At 38.0% G+C, this 21,998-nt stretch overlaps 1 protein-coding gene across 2 annotated transcripts in view; it reads right to left on the bottom strand.

The window, feature by feature from the left end:
• Window positions 1-21,998, bottom strand: part of MALT1 (MALT1 paracaspase) — a 78,576-nt gene that overhangs the window by 34,234 nt on the left and 22,344 nt on the right. The window contains exons 3-9 of one of the 2 annotated variants that reach the window (XM_003914419.5): window positions 19,040-19,161; window positions 14,953-15,103; window positions 6,489-6,667; window positions 5,974-6,070; window positions 5,106-5,138; window positions 1,954-1,980; window positions 117-149 (exon numbers count right to left, since the gene is read on the bottom strand). In XM_003914419.5, coding sequence (XP_003914468.1) covers window positions 117-149; window positions 1,954-1,980; window positions 5,106-5,138; window positions 5,974-6,070; window positions 6,489-6,667; window positions 14,953-15,103; window positions 19,040-19,161 — 642 coding nt within the window. The remainder of the gene's footprint in view (window positions 1-116; window positions 150-1,953; window positions 1,981-5,105; window positions 5,139-5,973; window positions 6,071-6,488; window positions 6,668-14,952; window positions 15,104-19,039; window positions 19,162-21,998) is intronic. The other variant, XM_003914420.5, reaches the window with a different exon arrangement.

Below are 21,998 nucleotides of genomic sequence, written 5' to 3'. Positions count from 1 at the left end.
TGGTCCCAATGTTATTCAAATATTTCTTTAAAAAAGCAAATTAAAATGTCTTAAATTCCTTCTGGAGTTATACACAATAATTATACTTTGATCACGCATTTTAAAGCTCTACTCACCCAAAGGCTGGTCAGTTGTTTGTTCTTTATTATCTATACAAAGATAAAAAAGCAAAACATATAAGATGCTGTTGTCCATGGTATATTTCCAGTTAAAGATATAGGAAAAGTATAAAACATCAGCAGCATCATTTACAGAATATAGTTTCTAATCTTCAGATTTTTAATAAAAACACTCTTGAATGGAAAAAAACTGATGGTGGTGTTCACAATAAGAAGTAGCAGTAATTACCATTTCCTGATGCCACAGCTGGCACCGTTCTACATGCTTTATATATAATAGATCTAATGAAACCTCACTCTACCCTATCTATATTAACCCCATTATACAGACAAGGAAATTAAGGCAGAGAGAGATTAAAGTCACTCATCCAAAGTGATTAAGCTAGTAAGCAGCAAATCTGGATACTCACTGAGGGAGTCTCCTTCTGGATTCTGTGCTTTCAATCTCTACTATACGGAAACTAAATCCCTCCCTGCACCTGGAGCACCATGTAGGGAAACATGTAGTTGATCAATTGTATGTCCACTACTGTCGAGAGATAACTTTGTACTATTGGTAAAATAAATGCCACTGAAGCCTATTAAAAGCTTTCCCTGTACAACATTCTTCTTTTAAACCTAAATTTTGGGTACTCCCTGAATTGTGGGAAGTAAGAAAAAACTCAAAGGGCCAGGAAAATTTTAGAATCTTAGTCATGGCTATTTACAAAAGTTTTTCTGAAATAGTTTTTCATAATGGTCATTAAAGAAAAGCAAGAATTAACAGACTAATTTAGGAAAGGGGATTCTATTCAGACCAAAAGAAACAATTACTAGGAAGGTTTTTGACAGTTCAAGACCTACTTGAAGCAGGTCTCACTGAGGCTTTGTGCGAATTTAAGGTTACTACAGCAAGGAGAATGATGCACACATAATGGGAACTTTCTGCTGTGTCTAATTTGCTTATATTCAGTCAGCACAGTCCAACGGCATTCACAATAATAGATGTTTGCTAATGCAATATGAATATGACACTAAGCAAACTAGTAATGATGCTAAAATAATAAGAAATAAGTAGAGAAGTAATAGGGCTTTCTACAAATATTAAATGACATAACCACCTTCTTAATCTACTCCTGAAAGGTTTTATTTTCAGATCTATTCACAGGTTCCATCATTGTCTTTCAGGAAGCCTACACTGTGTTGATATCCTGTGTCTTCATGTAGTTCTCACTGTTGATATGCCTTTTATCTCAGTTGAAGGCTTAACTTGTTAGAAATCTGTTCTAATTAAAATTAGCCTACAGAGTTCTGCATATTCTTGACAACTGTCACTCATTAAGAAATGGTCACTGACCAACCCACCTGTACGGTGCCAATGATCCCCACAAACACACTTCTTACTCCAGATATAGGCACCCACCCAACTAGTTCAAATACACTGTATGACTAAGGAACCAAGAAAAAGGTCCCAAGGGTCTGATCAGTTCAGAAATGTTACCCCTATCACTCTGTCAAACGCTGCTTCCTGCTTTCAGATTAAAGATCATGTACTTCCCCCATTAACTTCCTTGTTATGATATACGGAGTAACACACAATGATAAAAAATATATTGAGGTTTTAGGTTACCTCAAACACTTTTTTTCTACCCTTACAGTTTTATAACCTAAAATATTTTTTGTATCACTTGCATAAAATTGTACTTCATGTAGTTAATTTCAACCTTAAATTATATTATTAAACATATAGAAAAAAGTTACTAGTATTACTATAGCAAAAGAGTACCTATGGTATCTTTACTGCATTCAACAACTTAAAAATCTAAAACTAAAGTTTTATGTTTATATTACTCACCAGGATGACCAAGATTATTTAATTCATCTAAAACAAAATAAGAGAAAACAGACTAAGTAATCGAAATGCCAATTTAGCATAAATAGTAAGACTAATCAAAGTAGCTTTGAGCCAGTGAATTATGCTATAGTGTTTTATCAGTTTACAACTTTTCAAATTAAATGAAGAAGCCATGCAAATACCAAATAGCAAAGAATAGTGAATACTGCTGTGCTTATCATTTAGGACTTCTAAGCTATCACTGTTTTCATTAAGTGACAAAAACTAGGCTCTTTCATAATTTATTCATAGTTTTAGATATTCTGGCCAATTAAAACCAGTAATCTCAAATGATCTTTTTTTAAGTCAACTTTTAATTTTAGAACATTTTAAGGTTTACAGAACTACTGTGAAGGTAGTGCAGAGAGAGTTCCTATATACCCCATACCTAATTTCTCTATTATTAACATCTTACGTTAGCATAGTGTATTTGTCACGTCTTATGCTAGAATAGTATATTTGTCACAACTAATGAATCATTAATGGTCTTTTTTACTCAGGGACTCCCTTCAGGATCTCACATTACAACTGCTTGTGTCTCCTTAGGCTTGTATCTTCTTGGTTGTGACACTTGCTCAGGTGTTCCTTGTTTGTGATGACAGTGCAGTTTTGAGGAGTAACTGTCAGGTATTTTGCAGAATGTCACTCAACTGAGATTTGATGTTTTTCTCATGGTTAGATTCATAGTTTCTCAAGGTGTAAGGTGTTTTTGGGGAGAAACAGTGGTTTCAGAAGTAACCTGTACCCCCATGGGACATCTTATCATGGCCAATGGATAGGTAAAATAAGCAATGACATTATAGTCATCTTTTTCTTTCAAGTTTTATGAAGATAAAAATTAACATTAACAATAAATTACAAATGTTATATACTATTCATACTTTTTTTATGTAGAAACTTTATTCTTATATGTTACATAAAATCAATTGAAGAAGGTCTGAGTCAGCACAAGGGTCTGAGTCAGCACAATTTCTTTTGCCTTCAGTATTAGGCTCAACTTATTCCCAGTTACTTAGTAGGCAGCACCATACTCTTTCACCCCTCTTCAATGAGGCTGTATCATACATTTGCAATACAGTTAGGTTCTTTTCTAATAGTCTCCATTCCATCTTGGGACTCCCCTCCTCTGACCTCCTAAATGATTAAAATTTGTATACATGTATTCATCATTAATCATACAGAATAGTTGCACTGCCCTAAAAAAATCCACCTATTCAACCTGCACCCCTCATCCTGATCAAGTATCTTCTTCTCATTTGAACATAATAATTGTACATATTTATGGGATACATATGATATTTTGACACATGCATATAATGTATAATGATCAAATCAGGGTATTTAGGATATCCATCATCTCAGACACTTATTTCTTTGTGTGGGGAATATTTCACTTCTAGCTATTTTGAAAGACATGGTAAAGAGTTGTTACCTATTGTCGCCCTACTCTGCTATCAAACACTAGAACTTATTCCCTCTAACTGCAGGTCTGTACCTATTAACCAACCTCTCTTCATCCACCCCCAAGCCTCTTCCCAGTCTTAATCTACTCTCTACCTTCATGAGATCGACTTTTTTAGCTCCCATATATAAGAACGTATGATATTTGTCTTTCTGTGCCTGGCTTATTTCACTCAACATAATGACTGTTCCAACCATGTGGCTGCAAATGACATAATTTCATTCCTTTTTTATGGCTGAATAGTCTGATCAAGTATCTTGAACAAAATACACAAAATGCAATAGAGGACACCATGCTCTATAGGTAAAAAATATATATATATAATAAAGGACACTGTTCATATGCAATTCTCAACTTTGTGAACTTTCACTGAAAAAAAATTTGGATCTAATTTTTTCATCTGAGACTTCTGGAGAAACTTCATAACTGGATTTTCATCTTTATGTGTTCTAAATAGAGTTACGTGAAAATTATTATTTAATAGTGTGCTTGCTACTGCAAAAATTACAGAGAATATTGCAGGTATAGAAGCAGCACAGCAAGGTGATAATTCACACGCATCACCCTGGAGCCAAACAGCAGTGCTAGCTTATATTTATTCTTAGAGGTTTCCAACTTTAGGAAGTCTTAAAAACCATGCAATTAGGCAAAAAGGATTAAGACAGGAAGAGGAGTTCGATTAGGATTTCTTCACATGGCTTCCCTCAAACGGGGTTAACAGATCATCGAATTATAACTCCCTTACAAGACAGAATTCTTGTTCGCAACTATATATTAGGATGAAAACAGTAATTATAGTATTTCAAAGTGATGCTATAGAGACATGCAGGACAGGAAAATCAGAAAATGTAAAATTTAACATTATTTCCTTACTTTACCCAAGTAGAGCCTAAGCTTATGTAATAAAGAGGCAGAAATTGAAAAAAATACTTTGCCATCCACAAATCTCATTTTGCAAAACAATATGACATCACACTAAGGAAAGATGATCCAAGTTTTAATATTTACTCATTACAATTTAAGTACAATGCTTTGGCTAATTAAAAAAAATTAGAAGTTTATGTTGAAACAGATTTTCAGTTCCCTTTACATATTATGGTAAAGGTGACATGGTACATTATCTAAAGTCTTGTAGCTTAAAAATCTTGATCAATTTTATATTAATACAGAATATTTAATATTTCATAAAACATATGTTAAACAAACTTCCTCTCCTGAAACTTTTATAAAAACTAAATTTCATTTGACAGCATCTAATCATGGCTAAAGGACAGACAAAATAATCTAAAACAAATATCCATGATCATATAGCCACTTATCTTTTTAATCAATTTTATGTAGATAAAACTTAACATTAAAAATTAATTGCAAATGTTCACTACTCAAAAGATACAATGCAGGAACTTTGTTCTTATATGTAATATTAATAGAAAGTCAACTGAAGATTAGTTATTGTAATAGTGTGTCAATTTAATCGTGTCTGTCCACTTATAAAACTTCAAAGATTAAAATACAATATTCTTCAATCAAAATCATTTCTTACAGCTAGTATTTTTTCCATCACTGCACTCAGTAAGCTAAGAGCACTCCACCAATCCCAAGAGTAACTAGCATGCAGGAGATTTGGTTTCAAACCAAAGACTTACACTACCTTCAGTGCACTCCACTGCCTCATCTGTTCTTCCTTGTTTCAGAAAAAACAAATTTGAATATATTGTAATTCATGATCTTAAGAAGGGCGGCCGTCAAGCAAATAGAGATAAATATCATAGAGATATGTTGGCAAACCAACACATGCATCAATACCTCCTACTATGAACAATATAACTTCAAATATATTAAGCTGAAATATAACAAATTCCCAAATTATGCAGTTAATAATGGGATTGTTGATTAATAACCTTTCTTTCCTTTATATGTGTATGTTTGTTTTAAAAAATGTTTTATTAAAAATCTTTTTATTATTTTTAATTCAACCTCCCAGCCTGAAGCAATCCTCCCACTTTAGCCTCCCAAACAGCTGGCACCAGGTGTATGCTACCATGCCTAGCTAATTTATTTATTTATTGGTATTAGGGATGGAGTTGCACTATGTTGCCCAGGCTGGTCTCAAACTCCCAGGCTCAATTGAACCACCAACCTTTGGCCTCCAAAAGTGATGGGATTTTACAGGTGTGAGCTACTGCACCTGGCCAAAAATCTTTTTCCACTGAATCAAATTTTTTGTAGCTAAAGCTTTAAAGAATACATATTTTATCATAAATGTTGAAAATAAACTATAACTAAAATAATCTAAATAAAATGGCCTTTTTTCCTGATTCTTTTTCCTTTCTGCGAACCTAGATTATGATTTTAGTGTGCATTCTTTCAAATTTCAATATAAATAATATAACTTCTAATACTTAACACATCATTAAATAGTATGGGGTAAAAAGTATAATTTCCTTTGCTTAAACGTTGCAGTTTATATAGCTTATATTATAGTCCACTTGTCAGAACACTGGAGAAATATTTCTTACCTATGATGATTTCTGCCTTCTTGCTATCTTGACTGTCTCGATCATTATATACATGACACCAGTAGGTTCCTTGGTGTTCCAAATCCACATAAGGCACCTATATCAATATTAGAACATGTAAATACTTCCTCTTCAATTTTAATGGCTTGGAGAAAAAGTCATTTTGTGTTTTAAAAATACCCTGCAAAACATAACATCTCAGAAGGCTTTAGACAATGTTACATTAGCTCCATTCATCAGGTTAAATACCAGCAAGTAAATGTTGTAATGATTCCAACAGTGCTGAGTTTCATGCAATACTATTTGACGTTTTACATATAAGCCTGAATTGAATTCTAGCACTTTAGCAAATATAAGAGTTAGTTAATATGAAATCATAAGGGACTTTAAATAAAAATATTGAAAACATTAAAACCTCTGAAAGGATATGAGTTTTAATGTTTACTTTATATTTCAATTGTACCATTTGTTTTACATGTTAACTTCCCCAAATGCCCCCAAAATCAACTTCCTACCATGTATAGCTTTTTGGTCTCATGTGTTAACGGTAATTCATTTTTGAACCACTGGTAGTGAGGAATAGGGCTTCCAACAGCAACACACTGTAAAACCAATGTGCTGCCTGGCATCAGCTTTTGGGAAGTTGGTTCAACACAGATTTGCAACTTGGATTCAGAGACGCCATCAACACTTCCTTAAATTAAAAGAAAAAATAAAATCTCTAGGTTAAAAATAAAAATGAAATTTTCCTATAATTAAAAAAAAAAGATGCGTCAAATTCCCCCTTCATTTGTTACAATCTTTAATAACATTTCCCAAACTGTTTCAAAAAACTATAGCACTCATAGAAATGTTAAGAGATATTCTGTGGCCAAAAGAATGCTGTGGACAAATAACTTTACAAAATTCTGGGTTACATAAGGTTAACACATTTCTCAATTGCAGGACTTCTCAAAGTTTTCAAAGTGCTAGTACGCATTGTTAGTTAAGGAGAGGAATCTAGTTCAAGTGCCTTCCAAATGTGTTTGGCTGCAGAATCTTTTTGATGGAGGCAAACAACTTATTAACATCTTGAATGATATTGGCATTCAACATGGAAAGCTCTATGTTCCGTTCTTTGACATACTGAAATAAGTTTTGTAACCCGCACTGAATAAATACAGATGAGTTATCACTAACATTTCTACCCCAGGCAGATATTAGAAATCATTTACTTAACACTCATTTAATACTCTTTAAGTTCCAAGAAGGCAAAGAGCTTGTCAATTTTATGCAACAAGTCTCCATTATGAAACTCAGTGTCTAACACATTACAGGTGATCAGTAATATTCATTGAATGAATACGATTCCATTTATAAATATATTATTACATGCACAGAAACAGTCTAGAAAGATATACGTTGCTCTCTTAATTCATCAGGATTATTTCTGGAGACTGCTCCACTCCCACACGGACACCTTACCTGGGCTTTGATATCCTGCTCTGGGTCATCCCAGTGCATCCCAGTTCCTCCCACCCCCTCCCACCCCACACAAATGTCTACCATGTTTGGCCCCACCTAATGCCTTTAGAACTGAGTTGACAAGGAAGGGTAAGCCAGCTGAATGTTTTACAAAATTTTAAAAGCAGTGTGTGAGCTGGCATTAGGGTAACCAGTGGTCTCAGTTTGCCTAGGACAGAAAGGTTTCCCAGAATGCAGCACTTAAAAGTGTGAAGACTAGGAAAGTCCTGGGCAAACCAGATGGCTGGTCACCCCTTTCAGGCATGACCAATTAGATCCTCAAGGAACCCCACCTGCAAAGAGATTCTGTCTTCCTCACCAACTCCCTCTCTTGGGCCCTTCTCAAGTGCTCTTGCAGAAGGCTAATGAGGAGAGGAGAGGAGAGGTAAAAGATCACCTGTGAAGTGCAGGTCCACAGGGCCTGTTTAAGGCTGAGGGAAACCCTTGGAGGTCCATGAGGCCCTCAGTGAGTGCAATGCCTTTGCTTTCCAAGGCTGGCTGGGGGTAGGGCAGCTAGGCAGGGGGTCTCAGACCCCCTGAGACATAGAAGAGACAAGGGTGGAGTTGGAGAACAAAAATGCTTCAGTGGTTCAATAAGCTGAGACTCTGGATGTAAAGTGAAGAGAGATCTCTTGCAGTTTGGCACTAGAGCTGTAAAACAGATTCTTGAAGTCTTCTCGATATGTCAATCTCAGTCCTGCCAAAGGGAAATCCTCATTCTACCCTCAATTCCATCAGTAGTAAATTGAATATATTTAAAGCCCAGACATAACAACTACAAATTGGATGGACTCATACCCCTATTCTAGTAGCCATTACAAGGGGTGTCCCTAGTTCCTGGGCATAAAAATATTAATTTCAATCTCTGTTATATGTTAATGTGTAATATGTTAATCTCATATGTTAATGCTCTTTTTCTTTTATATTCAATGTTCAGCATTGAATAATTATGAGACTTATGAAGAAGAAAGAAAATGTAACTCTGTCGGGGGGTGGGAAGCTAGGGGAGGGATAGCATTAGGAGAAATACCTAATGTAGATGGCAGCTTGATGGGTGCAGCAAACCACCATAGCATGTGTATACCTACGTAATAAACCTGCATGTTCTGTACATGTGTCCCAGAACTTAAAAGTATAATTTTAAAAATTTTCCTAATGTTGAAAGAGTCTCACATTTCTAAAATAAACCATGTTTACTTGTCAAAAAAAAAAAAAAAAGGCTGGGCGCAGTGGCTCAAGCCTATAATCCCAGCACTTTGGGAGGCCGAGATGGGCGGATCATGAGGTCAGGAGATCGAGACTATCCTGGCTAACACGGTGAAACCCTGTCTCTACTAAAAAATACAAAAAAAACTAGCTGGGCGAGGTGGCGGGCACCTGTAGTCCCAGCTACTCGGAAGGCTGAGGCAGAGAATGGCGTAAACTCGGGAGGCGGAGCTTGCAGTGAGCTGAGATCCGGCCACTGCACTCCAGCCTGGGTGACAGAGCGAGACTCCGTCTCAAAAAAAAAAAAAAAAAAAAAAAAGAAGAAAAAGAAAAGAAAAGCACAGCTGGCCTACATTCTGGAATTATCAGATTAACTCACATTAACTCAAAGACAAACATCTTAAAGGATCTGGTGAGAAAGGCAGTTAATCAACTTGCACAGAAAATGGTGGCCGACTTACAATTTCAGCAGTAAGAAATTGAAGAAAAAAAAGAGCCAAATGGAAATAACAGAAATTTAAAATATCAAGATTTTCACTCATCAGTGCATTTGATGGGCTTACCAGCAGACTAGTCACACCACAGAAAAGGATCAGTAATCCTGAAAACAGGTTAAAAGAAATCCAACTGGAAATAAAGAGATAAAGTGAAGGAAAGAAAGAAAAAAAAGACAGGGCTTACAAGACCTGTGGGACAACATCAAATAGTCTAACATACATATAATTAGAGTCCCAGAAAGAAAGCAGAAGAAAAATATTTGGAGATTATGGCTAAAAATGATTCAAAATTGACGAAAGATAACAACTTACAGGTCCAAGAATCAGAGAACTCCAAGCAGGAAAAATTCAAGGGAGCAATTATAAAAGGAATAAATAAATTTCCATGATAAACAATGGAGGCCGAGGCCAAAAGACAATGGAATAGTATCTTTAAAGTGGTGAAAACAAACCAACACACCTCTAAAATTCTATACACAACAAAAATATCCTTCAAAAATGAAGACAAAGAGATTAACAGAATTCAAATGCTGAGCTAATTTGTCTACAACTTATTTCACAAATAAATTTTACAAATTATTACAGAAAAACAGCAGACCTGAACCATAAGAAGTGTTAAAAGGAATTCTTCAGCCAGAAGGGAAATTTTACTTGATAGCAACCTGGGTCAGAAGGAAAGACTCAAGAGTGCCACAACAGGTAACTATGTCAGTGAATATTTTAAACAAAATCTTTAAAAATTACACACACGTGCGCTGGGCGTGGTGGCTCATGCCTGAAATCCCAGCAGCTTGGGAGGCCGAGGCCAATGGATCACGAGGTCAGGAGTTCAAGACCAGTCCGGCCAAGATGGTGAAACCTCATTTCTACTAAAAATACAAAAATGTACCCGGGCGCAGTGGCAGGCACCTTTTATCCCAGCTACTTGGGAGGCTGAGGCAGGAGAATCAGTTGAACCTGGGCGGCAGAGGTTGCAGTGAGCCAAGATCGCGCCACTGCACTTCAGCCTGGGTGATAGAGTGAGACTCTGTCTCAAAAACAACAACAAAAAATTATATACACATATGTATCTTTACAAGATTGCTTAAAAGTAAATGTAGAAGTAAAACATATGACAACAAATGTACAATGGGGGGCACAATGAAAGTATGCTATATAAGGTTCTTATATTTTAAGGTTGAATATGTAAAGGTTTACCACAATAAGCTAAAGAGGCATACTGTAATCTGTCACACAGCCACTAAAAATAACACTAAGGCATAGCTAAAGTCAATAAAGGAGATAAAATGGAATATTAAAAAATGCTCTTTTAGCCAGGCGTGGTGGCTCACACCTGTAATCCCAGTCCAAAAGAGGGCAGGAAAGGAGGATCAAAAGAGAACAAATGAGACTAACTGAAAACAAACACCAAAACGTCAGACTTAAACATAATCACATTATATGTAAATGGTCTAAACACCTTAAAAGCGACTTTTTTCTAGACTAGAGCAAAAAGCAACACTTATCTGTATTCTGTCATCTAAAATGAAACTTTAAACAAAGACATTCCAAATTAAAATAATGAAAAATATATACCATACAAAAAAGCTTAAGAAAGCTACCATAGTGCTGGCCAGGCATGGTGGCTCATGCCAGTAACCCCAGCACTTTGGGAGGCCGAGGCAGGAAGATCACTTGAGCTCAAAGGTTGAGACCAGCCTGGGCAACATGATGAAATCCCATCTCTACCAAAAATACAAACAATTAGCCAGGTGTGGTGGTACATGTGTGTGGTCCCAGTTACTCAGGAGACTGAGTTAGGAGGATCATTTGAGCCTGGGAGGCAGAGGTTGCAGTGAGCCAAGATCATGCCACTGCACTCCAACCTTGGTGACAGAGTGAGACCCCCTCTCAAAACAAAACAAAAAAGAAAGCTTTCATGGCTATATTAGTATCACACAAAGTAAACTTCAAGACAAAGAGGATTACCAAAGATAAAGGAGCATTTCATAATGACCAAAAGCTTAATTCATCAATAAGAGCTAACAACCAATGTTGGCCAAGATATGGGGCGAGTAACCTGAATTCTCATACCCTGTTGGTGGTAATGCAAAACAGTAAACTATTTTGGAAGCTTTGGCAGTTAAGAAAAATTAAACATATATCTACTATATGATTCAGCAATTCCACTTCTATGTAACTATCCAGGAGAAATAAAACGTATGTCCAGAAAAGGCCTTGTATGAGAATGTTCATCCTAGCTTTATTCATAATATTCCAAAACTGGACACAAACTAAATGTCTATCAACAGGAGAATGAATAAACAAACCTAGTCAATTCATACAATGGAATATGACTCAGCAAAAAGACAAGACTGCCTAATGATACACTGAACAACATGAGTAAATCTTAAAAACATTATGCTGAGTGGAAGAAGCTGAATATAAAATATCGAGACTGGTCAATGACTATACATATGTTAAATAGATACATATACCGATGTTATATATACATGTTAAAACTCACTGGACTGTACATGTAGTATCTATACATTGTACTGTATATAAATTACCCCTTAATAAAAATGGGATAAAAAAGTTAAATAAAATTGAGAAATGTTGATATGGGTTGACTGTGTCCCCAACCAAATTTCACCTTGAACTGTAATCCCCACATGTTGAGGGAGGGACCAGGTGGGAAGCGACTGGATCATGGCAGCAGTTTCTCCCATGCTGTTCTCCTGACGGTGAGTTCTCACAGATCTGGTTATTTACATGTCTGGCATTTCCCCTGTTTGCTCTCTCCCCCTCCTGCCACCATGTAAGACATGCCTTGCTTTCCTTTCACCTTCCACCAGGATTGTAAGTTTCCTGAGGCCTCCCCAGCCATGCGGAACTGTGAGTCAATTAAAACTCTTCTGTTTATAAATTACCCAGTCGCAGGTAGTATCTCTATAGCAGTGTGAGAATGGGCTAATACAGAGGTGCATGAGGTATTTTTTTCTTTAAAGAAAATGGTGATATTTTTTCTTTTTTTTTTTTTTTGAGATGGAGTCTCGCTCTGTTACCCAAGCTGGAGTGCCATGATGCGATCTTGGCTCACCGCAACTTCTGCCCCCTGGGTTCAAGCAATTCTACAGCCTCAGCATCCTGAGTAGCTGGGATTATAGGCAAGCGCCACCATGCCCAGCTAATTTTTGTATTTTTAGTAGAGACAGGGTTTCACCATGTTGGTCAGGTTGGTCTCAAACTCCTGACCTTGTGATCCACCCGCCTCGGCCTCCCAAAGTACTGGGATTACAGGTGTGAGCCACTGCGCCCAGCCGATATTTTATTTCTCAACAACTTTATTGCTATCTGAGTTTAAGAAAGGCTAAAGTGAAAGAATGAAAGCAGCATTTTAACTCTTTTAACAAAAAGTGTGTTTCCCTCCCTATTCTTCTTTTTGTCCAGCAAATACAACAAAGAACATGGTTCTTGATTGTGCACCGAATAAAATAATACCTGACAACTACTCTTTAAAGAGTATACTGTTTTTTTTGCCTTGATCAATGCTAGTTATTGAACGAAAAAGATGAATCAGAGGGAGTAGCAAAGCAGTCTGATGAATGTTTCCTTGCAGTGAATGATACACTACACGGCCTTTAGTGCTGACATCAATGCTAGAGTTTTTTTTTTCCACAACATAATTTTTTAGGAACAATACAATAGTTTGGGAGAACAACATGCATTACGGAAAAGAATTGAAAAGTGAGCAGCAAGACTACTACATGAGAGTTTTTTCTCCTACAAAACTGGAGACCACAACATTCAAATCCATAACAAACTGACCTCTTTTTGATTCACATTCTAATTATAGAACTCAAGACTGTCAGGTCTTAAATGCTATGTATTTATCTACTGATCTACTTTTTATGATGATCACATTTAGTATTCGTGAGTAACTTCAGGAAATAGCATTTTTCCATGATGTTAGTTTCACAATGTGTTTCTTTTTCTTATTTTTTGAGACAGGGTCTTGCTATGCCACCCAGGCTGGAGTGCACTGGTGTGATCTCAGCTCACTGCAACCTCTGCCTCCTGGGCTTGAGTGATCCTCGAACCTCAGCCTCCCGAGTAGCTGGGACTACAGGTGTGCACCGTCAGGCCCGACTAATTTTTTTTTTGCAGAGATAGGGTTTTGCCATGTTGCCCAGTGTGGTCTTGAACCCCTGGCCTCAAGTGATTCACCCGCCCCAGAACCCCAGCCTCCCAAAGTACTGGGATTACAGGTGTGAGCTACCATGCCAGGTTCACGATCTGTTTCTTAAATAAGGAAAAGTAAGTTTTAGATATCAAGAATCCTTCAGAGATTTTTAGATAGCTTTGAATTTATAAGAATATTAGATGCTACTGACGGAAATACATCTGTCTCTGCTTTGTTAAACAGAATTGACCCTGGTTCTTCATTCTGTCAATAAACACCTACCGAGTGCTATGGGTTATTCAGTGTTTGGTTTTACAAAAGATTATTAAGAACCAGACTTTCCCTTCAGGAGTTCCGTTAAATAGGGAGACAAGCCTGACAATATAAACAACCAAAATATAGAAATATGTTCAAAAGACTAATTTTTGGGAGAAAGAAGTGGTAGCAACAAAGTCTTCCTGCTTTCTATTGCAACAGATAATCTTTTCTGATAGTTGTGTAAGTAATCTGGGGTCAGGGGCTCTCTCTTATGCTTAGTTTAAAACAGGTGTAACACCGAAGCCCAAGGCTGTGCCTCATGAGGGTGGTCACTGAACTGCATAACTGATGAGCGACTACTACCTGCCAGGCTTTGTTCTAAGAACTAGAAAGAGAAAAGGGAACTCCTTATCCCTATACTGCTCAGACAGCTAGCAAACAAATAATTTCAAAGGCAATGCAATGAGTTCTATAATAGAGGTAAAATCAGAATGCCAAGGGAACAGAGGGAGCCGAGGCTTGAAAGAGTCATAAGAGTATGCCAGGCAGAAAAGGTATGCAAGATGGAAGGAAGCACTGATGCAAAGATGTGGAGTGTGAATACGCAAGGCATTTTCGAGACAATGGAAGCAGCAGGGAGAAACTAAGTTGAGTATAGGTGCCGTGTGTGAGGGCAGAGTAATGGACCATGAAGGAAGGCAAACTTGAAGAGGTCCATGGCAGGGACCAGACTAAGGCCTGTTTATGTCTATGTCATCCTAAGGTATCTGCACACACGTATATGTGTGTGTGTGTGTGCACGCACGCACACACACAGAGAAAGACAAAGCAGGCTGGGCATGTTGGCTCACACCTGTAATCCCAGCACTTTGGGAGGCCGAGGCAGGTGGATCACCTGAGGTCAGGAGTTTGAGACCAGCCTGGCCAACATGGTGAAATCCCACTTCTACTAAAAGTACAAAAATTACCCGGGTGTGATAGCACGCGCCTGTAATCCCAGCTACTCCGGAGGCTGAGGCAGGAGGAATCGTTTGAACCTGGAAGGCAGAGGTTGCAGGGAGCTGAGATTACATGGCACCACTGCACTAGCCTGGGCAACAAAGTAAGACTTTGTCTTAAAAAACAAACAAACAAACAAAACCAAAAACTAAATTACAAAAAAAAAAAAAAAAAAAAAGACAAAGCACATGGATCAAATCTTAACAATGGTTGACATTATAATGGATGAAGTACCTATGTGAAATTTTGCTATGATTTTTGATACTTTAAAATTATTTAAAAGTAAACATTTAAAATAAAATAAAATATGGGGAATCCCCATGCCAACATTCAGTTTCTTTCATTACTTACTCCGGAAGCTCTCTGGGACATCGCAAACATCCAGCTGTGACCACTGGCTGAATTCAAAGGTGACATTGTTATTAACTCGACAGACATAAAAGCCTGCATCTTTTACATGCACTGCATTAAAAATAAGCTCCGATGTATTTCCATTTGGAATCTGTGGAAGAATCAATAAGAGAATAGAAGTGGATGACTCATCAAAAACACATCTTATAAAATATGCTGTACAAAATCTATGATTTCAGTATGGAGCTTTGGAAGTGCAACATTTTTCCCCCAAGTACTAAAACATTTCTGAGTTAAAAACAGTAACACTTTGAGTTATCTAGGACTCAAGTATTAAAAATCCAGTCTTTTACAAATCCATTAACTAGAGAGTTAAGCTGGTCCCAAATATCTTCCAAAGGCTCACTAACAGAAAACTATTTGCTCTGTCATTTAAGAGATCAATCACTGAGTTCTGAAAGAATCTACAACTGCAACATTTACGAGTTTAGCAGCCATACAGTTTAGCAGCCATACAAACACCACGGCGGCATAGAGAAAACACAGAGATTTAGGTTTGGCTATTGTTTTCAGCTCTGCCCACATTAGCTGGGAAGACACTGGCAAGTTATTTGACGTTGAGACCCCACCTTCTGATCTGCAAAATTCTATAAGAGGATAAACTCCTCAACCAAACAATATCCAATCTCCTTCAAGGTCTAGACAGAGAAGGGCTATGGAAAGCTTATCAATGAGACAGTGAGAGGGGGTGGCCATCCACAGGCCCCACCTCCAATAGTAATATTTCTTTTATTAATGCGTTTTCTGCTCCCAGTGATTGATCAGCTACACCCAAATTTGGCACATTGCCAAGGGGCTTACTCAAGTGCCTCATTACAACAATTCCCTTGCAAAGAACAGGTTAATCTGACGATTTAAAATCTGAAATAGTCCCAAATTCAAGACTCTTTCAGCACCTCCATGATGCTCACTGGAACATTTCAGATTTGGGATGCTGAACTTTTAAGTATACAATGCAAATATTTCAGCACCTAAAAAAAATCCAAAATCTGAAATACTTCTGGTCCCAAGCATTTCAGACAAGGGATATTCAACCTGTACTTTAACAAGCTCACTTCCTCCCTCTCCAAACCCCAAGTAACTGAACTCTACTCTCTCCCCTTTCAGTACCTACACCAAAGCAAGAGTATTTTGCTGAGAATGTGACAACTGGGACAACAGGCTGCACTTTGAACTGCCTGACAATCCTACTATATGGTCCTAAGTGTGTTCTCCTTCTAGACTATTGATGTATACTGTCTCCTCAAACCTCCTGTAATCCTAGTTCTCTCAAGGACCGGCTTCAGATAGAAATTATCTCCTTTTTCTGCCAACAAATCACAAACCTATCCATGTCTGTACCTATTTATAACTCCTCTGTTCCCTCCTGTTAAAATGGAAGATGCATCTTCTGAACAAACGCTACTTGGGCTGAAGATCTGTGGAGACTCAGAACCCCAGAGTTGGTACGAAGATTTTATTAAACTGAAGACATCTGGGATTCAACAGATGCAGAAAGAAGTCTTCTCAGGCTTCCTTTATCTGACCCAAAGCAAAAACTTCTGGGAAATGAGGCTGCCATAAATTCCCTCTTGGGGCAACTTTTACTCCCCTTGGTAGACCAAGAGTAAAACTACCATAAATCTCTCTTTGGGGACTTTATGGTCACAATGAAGAGGAGATACCACTGGTGCCTGCATGAACAAACATTACCACAAACTTTGCTATCTTCCCTTGTTCTTCTCCCCTTTGTCTTTCCTGAACAAACCCATCCGTTATGCTCACAGGGCCCCTGCCTTTCCCTACTAAATTAGTTACATAACCAGTTAGCAAGCTACTCCTTCTGAAAGCTCTTGCATGCACACAAATAAGCTTTTTCTCCATTAATCTGTCTTCTGTCAGTTAATTTTCCAATCTTCAACACCTCAGTATGTAACACATCTCAGAGGTTCATATGGAAAGCCTAGGGGTCATCCTTGATTTCTCTTCCTTCTCCCCATACTCTATATCTAATCTGTCAGCTTAGTTGACTGTCTCTAAAATACACATTGAATAATGCACTGTGATCCACCTTCTCTGCTCCACACTACTGCTACTTTCAGTCAAGCACAGATATTAGACAACTGCTCATCTTGCTGTTCTCTGTTTCCTTTAAGCAGCAAGTTCATGTTTTAAAAGCATGAATCCTGGTTGCGCGCGGTAGCTCACGCCTGTAATCCTAGCACTTTGGGAGGCCGAGGCAGGCGGATCAAGAGATCAGGAGATCGAGACCATCCTGGCCAACATGGTGAAACCCTGTCTCTACTAAAATACAAAAAATTAGCTGGGCGTGGTGATGCATGCCTGTAGTCCCAGCTACTCAGAAGGCTGAGGCATGAGAATCGCTTGAACTGGGGAGGCAGAGGTTGCAGTGAGCCAAGATCGTGCCACTGCACTCCAGCCTGGTGACAGAGCAAGCCTCCATCTCAAACAAACAAACAAAAAACAAAAAACATGAATCCTACCATGTTACTTCCCGTGCTTAAAACCTTTAGTAGCTTCTCACATTATGTTGCCACTCTGTTGATTTTCCTCATAGCTCTTAACTCACAGGAATTAACAGTGCTTGCTCTGTCCCCATTGGTGTGTAAGCTCTTTGAGGGCAGAGACATTCTGGTCACTGCTGTATCATCAAGCCTAGAACATGGCCTGGCACAAAACAGGTGCTCGACAAGCACTTGTTAAGTAAACATCTCCTACAATACACCTATGATCATAAGAGTGGTTTCACAAAACTTGACTTGTTAAGAGCTTTAAAATCCATTACAACTCTTCAACTCTAAGATGCATTTTCCATCCCCTACATTTCTACCTTTCTCCAATCAGGACATAGTTTACAAATGATACACTTAATGTAATAGGTTTTTTCCACTATTTCTCCTCAAAGGGCATTTATTAAAATGAAAGTAACTTTGCAATTGAGAAAATATGATTTAAAAAATACCTTTAGGTACCATCTTTCAAAAGCCTAGGCATGTAAAACATCCATTCTCACAACCTCTGATGATAGGAATTCACATGGCTAATAATGGCAGTCAGGGTTCCAACACAGACCTATCTGGTGCCAAAGCTACATGCAATCTTTTTACTACATTCCACAGTTGCTGTGTCTTACCTCTGTGTAACAGACGGAAATAAAAGATTGTATAAAACCACAGAATTCTCTTACAGTATGAGGCAATCCAATGAAAGGAAAAGTCATTCTCAGAACAGCTTTTATTTAGTTTCAGATTTGCAAAGGGAGACATGGCATCAAGTTTAGAAGAAAGCTGAATGACTGGGACTAACAGAGTGAAAAGAATATGGACTTTCTGGGCACTGTGGAAGTGGGAGCAGAGTAGAGAGGGATGAAGGAATGGAAGAGAAAAGCCCACAGAAGTGGGACACAATGCAGGCAGCCAGACCACTGAGAAATCCCCAGTGCAGGATGGCTCAAGGAACTCTGAAGAAAAGAGAATTCTAAGATGTGATTTAAAATTATTTGTTGGGGGCTGCAGGGATCCAATCATTTCACAAAAGGAATAAATGGCCCATTCTGCCAATCTGAATTTTACTTCAGAATCTACCACAAGGTTCTAAATCTTCTCATACAGATAAAACAGTGATGTGGAATTCTTAAAAAGAATAGCACATTAACTTTCCATATAGCCTTGAAAATCTTCTAAAGATTTTGGTTGGAACATAATCTGTAGTAAAGAGTTTTGTATATACAAGAATGTACTGGTGATGTTTTATATTTGCTAACACTGTTGCCCTAAGTTATCCCTATTTTCCACAATTTTTAGAGTAGAGAACCGATTTCATTATTGTTTACAATGTTTCTATACGATGATTCTGGAACTGTCTTACCAAAATAATATTTATTGACTACTTCAGTAATAACCTAGCAATGTCTGTCAGACTTTTACCAAACTGTTAAAACTACATTTAGGACAATAATGTTAATTAATTCTCTATCATTCTCTCTCCTTATAACAGAAGAATTAAAAGATATATTTTTAAAAATTACCTCTTTATTCATTTTGAACCACTGATATTGAACAAAAGGATGTCCAGTTGCCCGGCAACACAGTTTCACAAACTGTCCAGCCAAGACTGCCTTTGACTCTGGGTTTATAGTAATCTTTATTCCTAAAGAAAAAAAAAAATTAAAGTCACAAAAGAGGGATTTTCCTTGTTCATACATCTGAAACCAAAAATTGAAACATTTTAGAAATAACCTGCATATTTATCTTTCTCATAAATCACTCATTCACATCGCCTTCTCAACCAATTTACACCTTGTGAGTTGCAGGCTTTGTAAAATCACAGGAAAGAAACTTACTTGCAGAAGACTTTGATCTATTGTACTTCCCCATGATTGGGTGGGGGAGAAAATTATTTACCATATTTCTTCAATTTTTAGAAGCTTTTTTCCCTGTATTCTAACACTTCTGAAATCAGGATGCACCTTATAACAGATGCCTGTCAGGCACAGCCATAGCGTAGTTCTCAGTGTCAGCTCATGGAAATGTTTGGTCACAAATGCTCATATAGCTGCCACTTCAGTCGAGTTACATGCACTGCTAGTAACACAAGTGTTAAGTTGCAATGTCTGCTACGGTCTGAATGTATGCCCCCAAATTCATGAGCTGGAAATTGAATCCCGAATGTAACAATGTTGGGAGGTAGAGCCTAGCGGGAGGCTGTACCCTCACGAATGAATTAATGCCGCTGTAACAAGGGGGTTTGCAGGAGTGGGTTCTCTCTCTTTTCTGCCATGTGAGGACAAACTGTTCTTCCTTGCTTGCCCTTCTGCCTTGTGCCGTGTGAGGACACAGCAAGGAAGCCTTCATCAGAAGCTGATTCTTCGATCATGGACTTCCCAGGCTCTGTAACTGTGCAAAATAAATGTCTGTTCTTTAAAAATTACAGACTGTGGTACTGTACTATGGAAGCATGCAATGGACAAAGATAACACCATTGAAAATGTCTTCAAATTACTGCATTATTATTTAGCATTGAAAAGCAACGATTTGGGAAGAGAAGGACACAGAAACAGAGCAGTGGGATATATATGTGATATACCTGTGACACAGACATTCCTCACTTGAGGAATAACTGCCAACATCGAAGCTTGGAAGACTTTTGACAGGAATTTGGAAGAAAATCCTAGTCAATAATGGAACACCCCCACTCCTTCTCTTGCCTCTCTCTCACTCACTAGCCCCAGGGAAGCACATGACTATGGCAGGAGGCCATTCAGGTAGCCCTGCAGAGAGGCCCAAGTGGTAAGAGTATTAGTTCATTTTCACGCTGCTGATAAAGGCATATCCACAACTGGGCAATTTACAAAAGAAAGAAGTTTAATAGACATATAGTTCTACGTGGCTAGGGAGGCCTCACAATCATGGTGGAAGGTGAAAGGCATGTCTCACGTGGCGGCAGACAAGAGAAGAGAACAAAGTTTGTGCAGGGAAACTCCCCCTTATAAAACCATCGGCTCTCATGAGACTCATTCACTATCACAAGAACAGCAGGGAAAGACCTGCCCCCATGATTCCATTACCTCCCACTGAATCCCTCCCACAAAACATGGGAATTCAAGATGAGATTTGGGTGGGAATACAGGCAAACCATATCACTGTGGAAAGAAACAGACCTCCCGCCACAGCCAGTGAGGAAATGAGGTCTCCTGACAACACCTGCGAGCGAGCCATCTGAGAAGAGGATCCTCCAACCCTGGGGAAACCTTCGGACGACTGCAGACCTGGCTCAGAGTCTGACTGATGCCTCACGAGAGACCCTCAGCCAGGACTGCCCAGCTAAGCCACTCCTGGACTGCTATCCTCAGAAACTGTGTGAGATAATACACCGTTGTTGTTTTTCATTTCTGACTTGGGTATAATTGATTATGCAGCAATAGATAACTGACATAAAAGAAACCAATGCTAGAAAAGTTTACATTTGCAAAAGTTTTAATAAATAAAACTGGGTTAGCTGGCTTTTAGGAAGGGAAGAAAAAGATAATTAAAATTTATAAAACTTAATTTCCTGCACCTACTTTTATTTTCTTTCCTTGTGTATACTGAATGTGACCTCATAACAGTGTCTTTTTCTTCTACCACCCACCAATGCAAAGAAACAAAACAAGACTACCAGTAAAAAAGAAACAGTGTAAATAACAGTAATCTTAATACATCAAAGGTGCCAAACTTTCTAGGAAAAAAAAATGTTCACGAAAGTCATAGCACAAAGACACTAAATAAAACCAAAACTAAAAACGAGTAAATATTTATTGTATATCTAGTACATTGGAGGGTCTCAAGAAACCCTAGAAAATCTTTAGTAAATATAGTAGAGCCTCTCAGAATTTTAAACTCTTGCCAAGGGAGGACATTGATTCACTAATCCTTTATGTAGAGGCCAAGTTAGTACAGGAGAGAAGTTCAAAATCTTTCCGAAATCTGTGATACATGTTGGTAGGAAAGGTGGAAAATGGGGTAAGCACTCTTGCTGAAGCCAGCAAATTCATAACACTGTATTTGAATGTCCCCATATTTACCATTCATCTGCCAGGAGAGTTTTACATCACAACTTTGAAATACAAAGATTCTGATTTCCCAAGTTTCGATGTGACAGGAAAAAAAGTTGCAACAATGACAAAAGAGAACAAGTAATAAACCTAAAAAATATAGGAGTTTTGGCTACCCCAGCTTTAAATTTGAATGTCCTATAGCCACTACAAATTTCATATACCCAAATCTCTTCTGACACAAAATCTACTCCTCTGCCAGTCCCCACAGTTTCCCCATCTCAAAGATGGTAAACCAGTCTTACAGCCTACCACCATCCATCCGGTTATTCAGGACAAAAACTTTGCAGTTTTTAACATCATTCTTAAGGGCCCTAGGATTTTCAGAATAGTAAATGAGCACTGGCTTCAACTTTAAAGTTGTCAGCTGCATTAGCCCCTAACAAGAGAGTCA

This window comes from Papio anubis, chromosome 19 (genome assembly GCF_008728515.1).
Source record: "Papio anubis isolate 15944 chromosome 19, Panubis1.0, whole genome shotgun sequence".
NCBI lineage: Eukaryota > Metazoa > Chordata > Mammalia > Primates > Cercopithecidae > Papio > Papio anubis.
The sequence above is the reverse complement of the archived record's forward strand: the minus strand, read 5'-3'. Positions and strand labels throughout refer to the sequence as shown.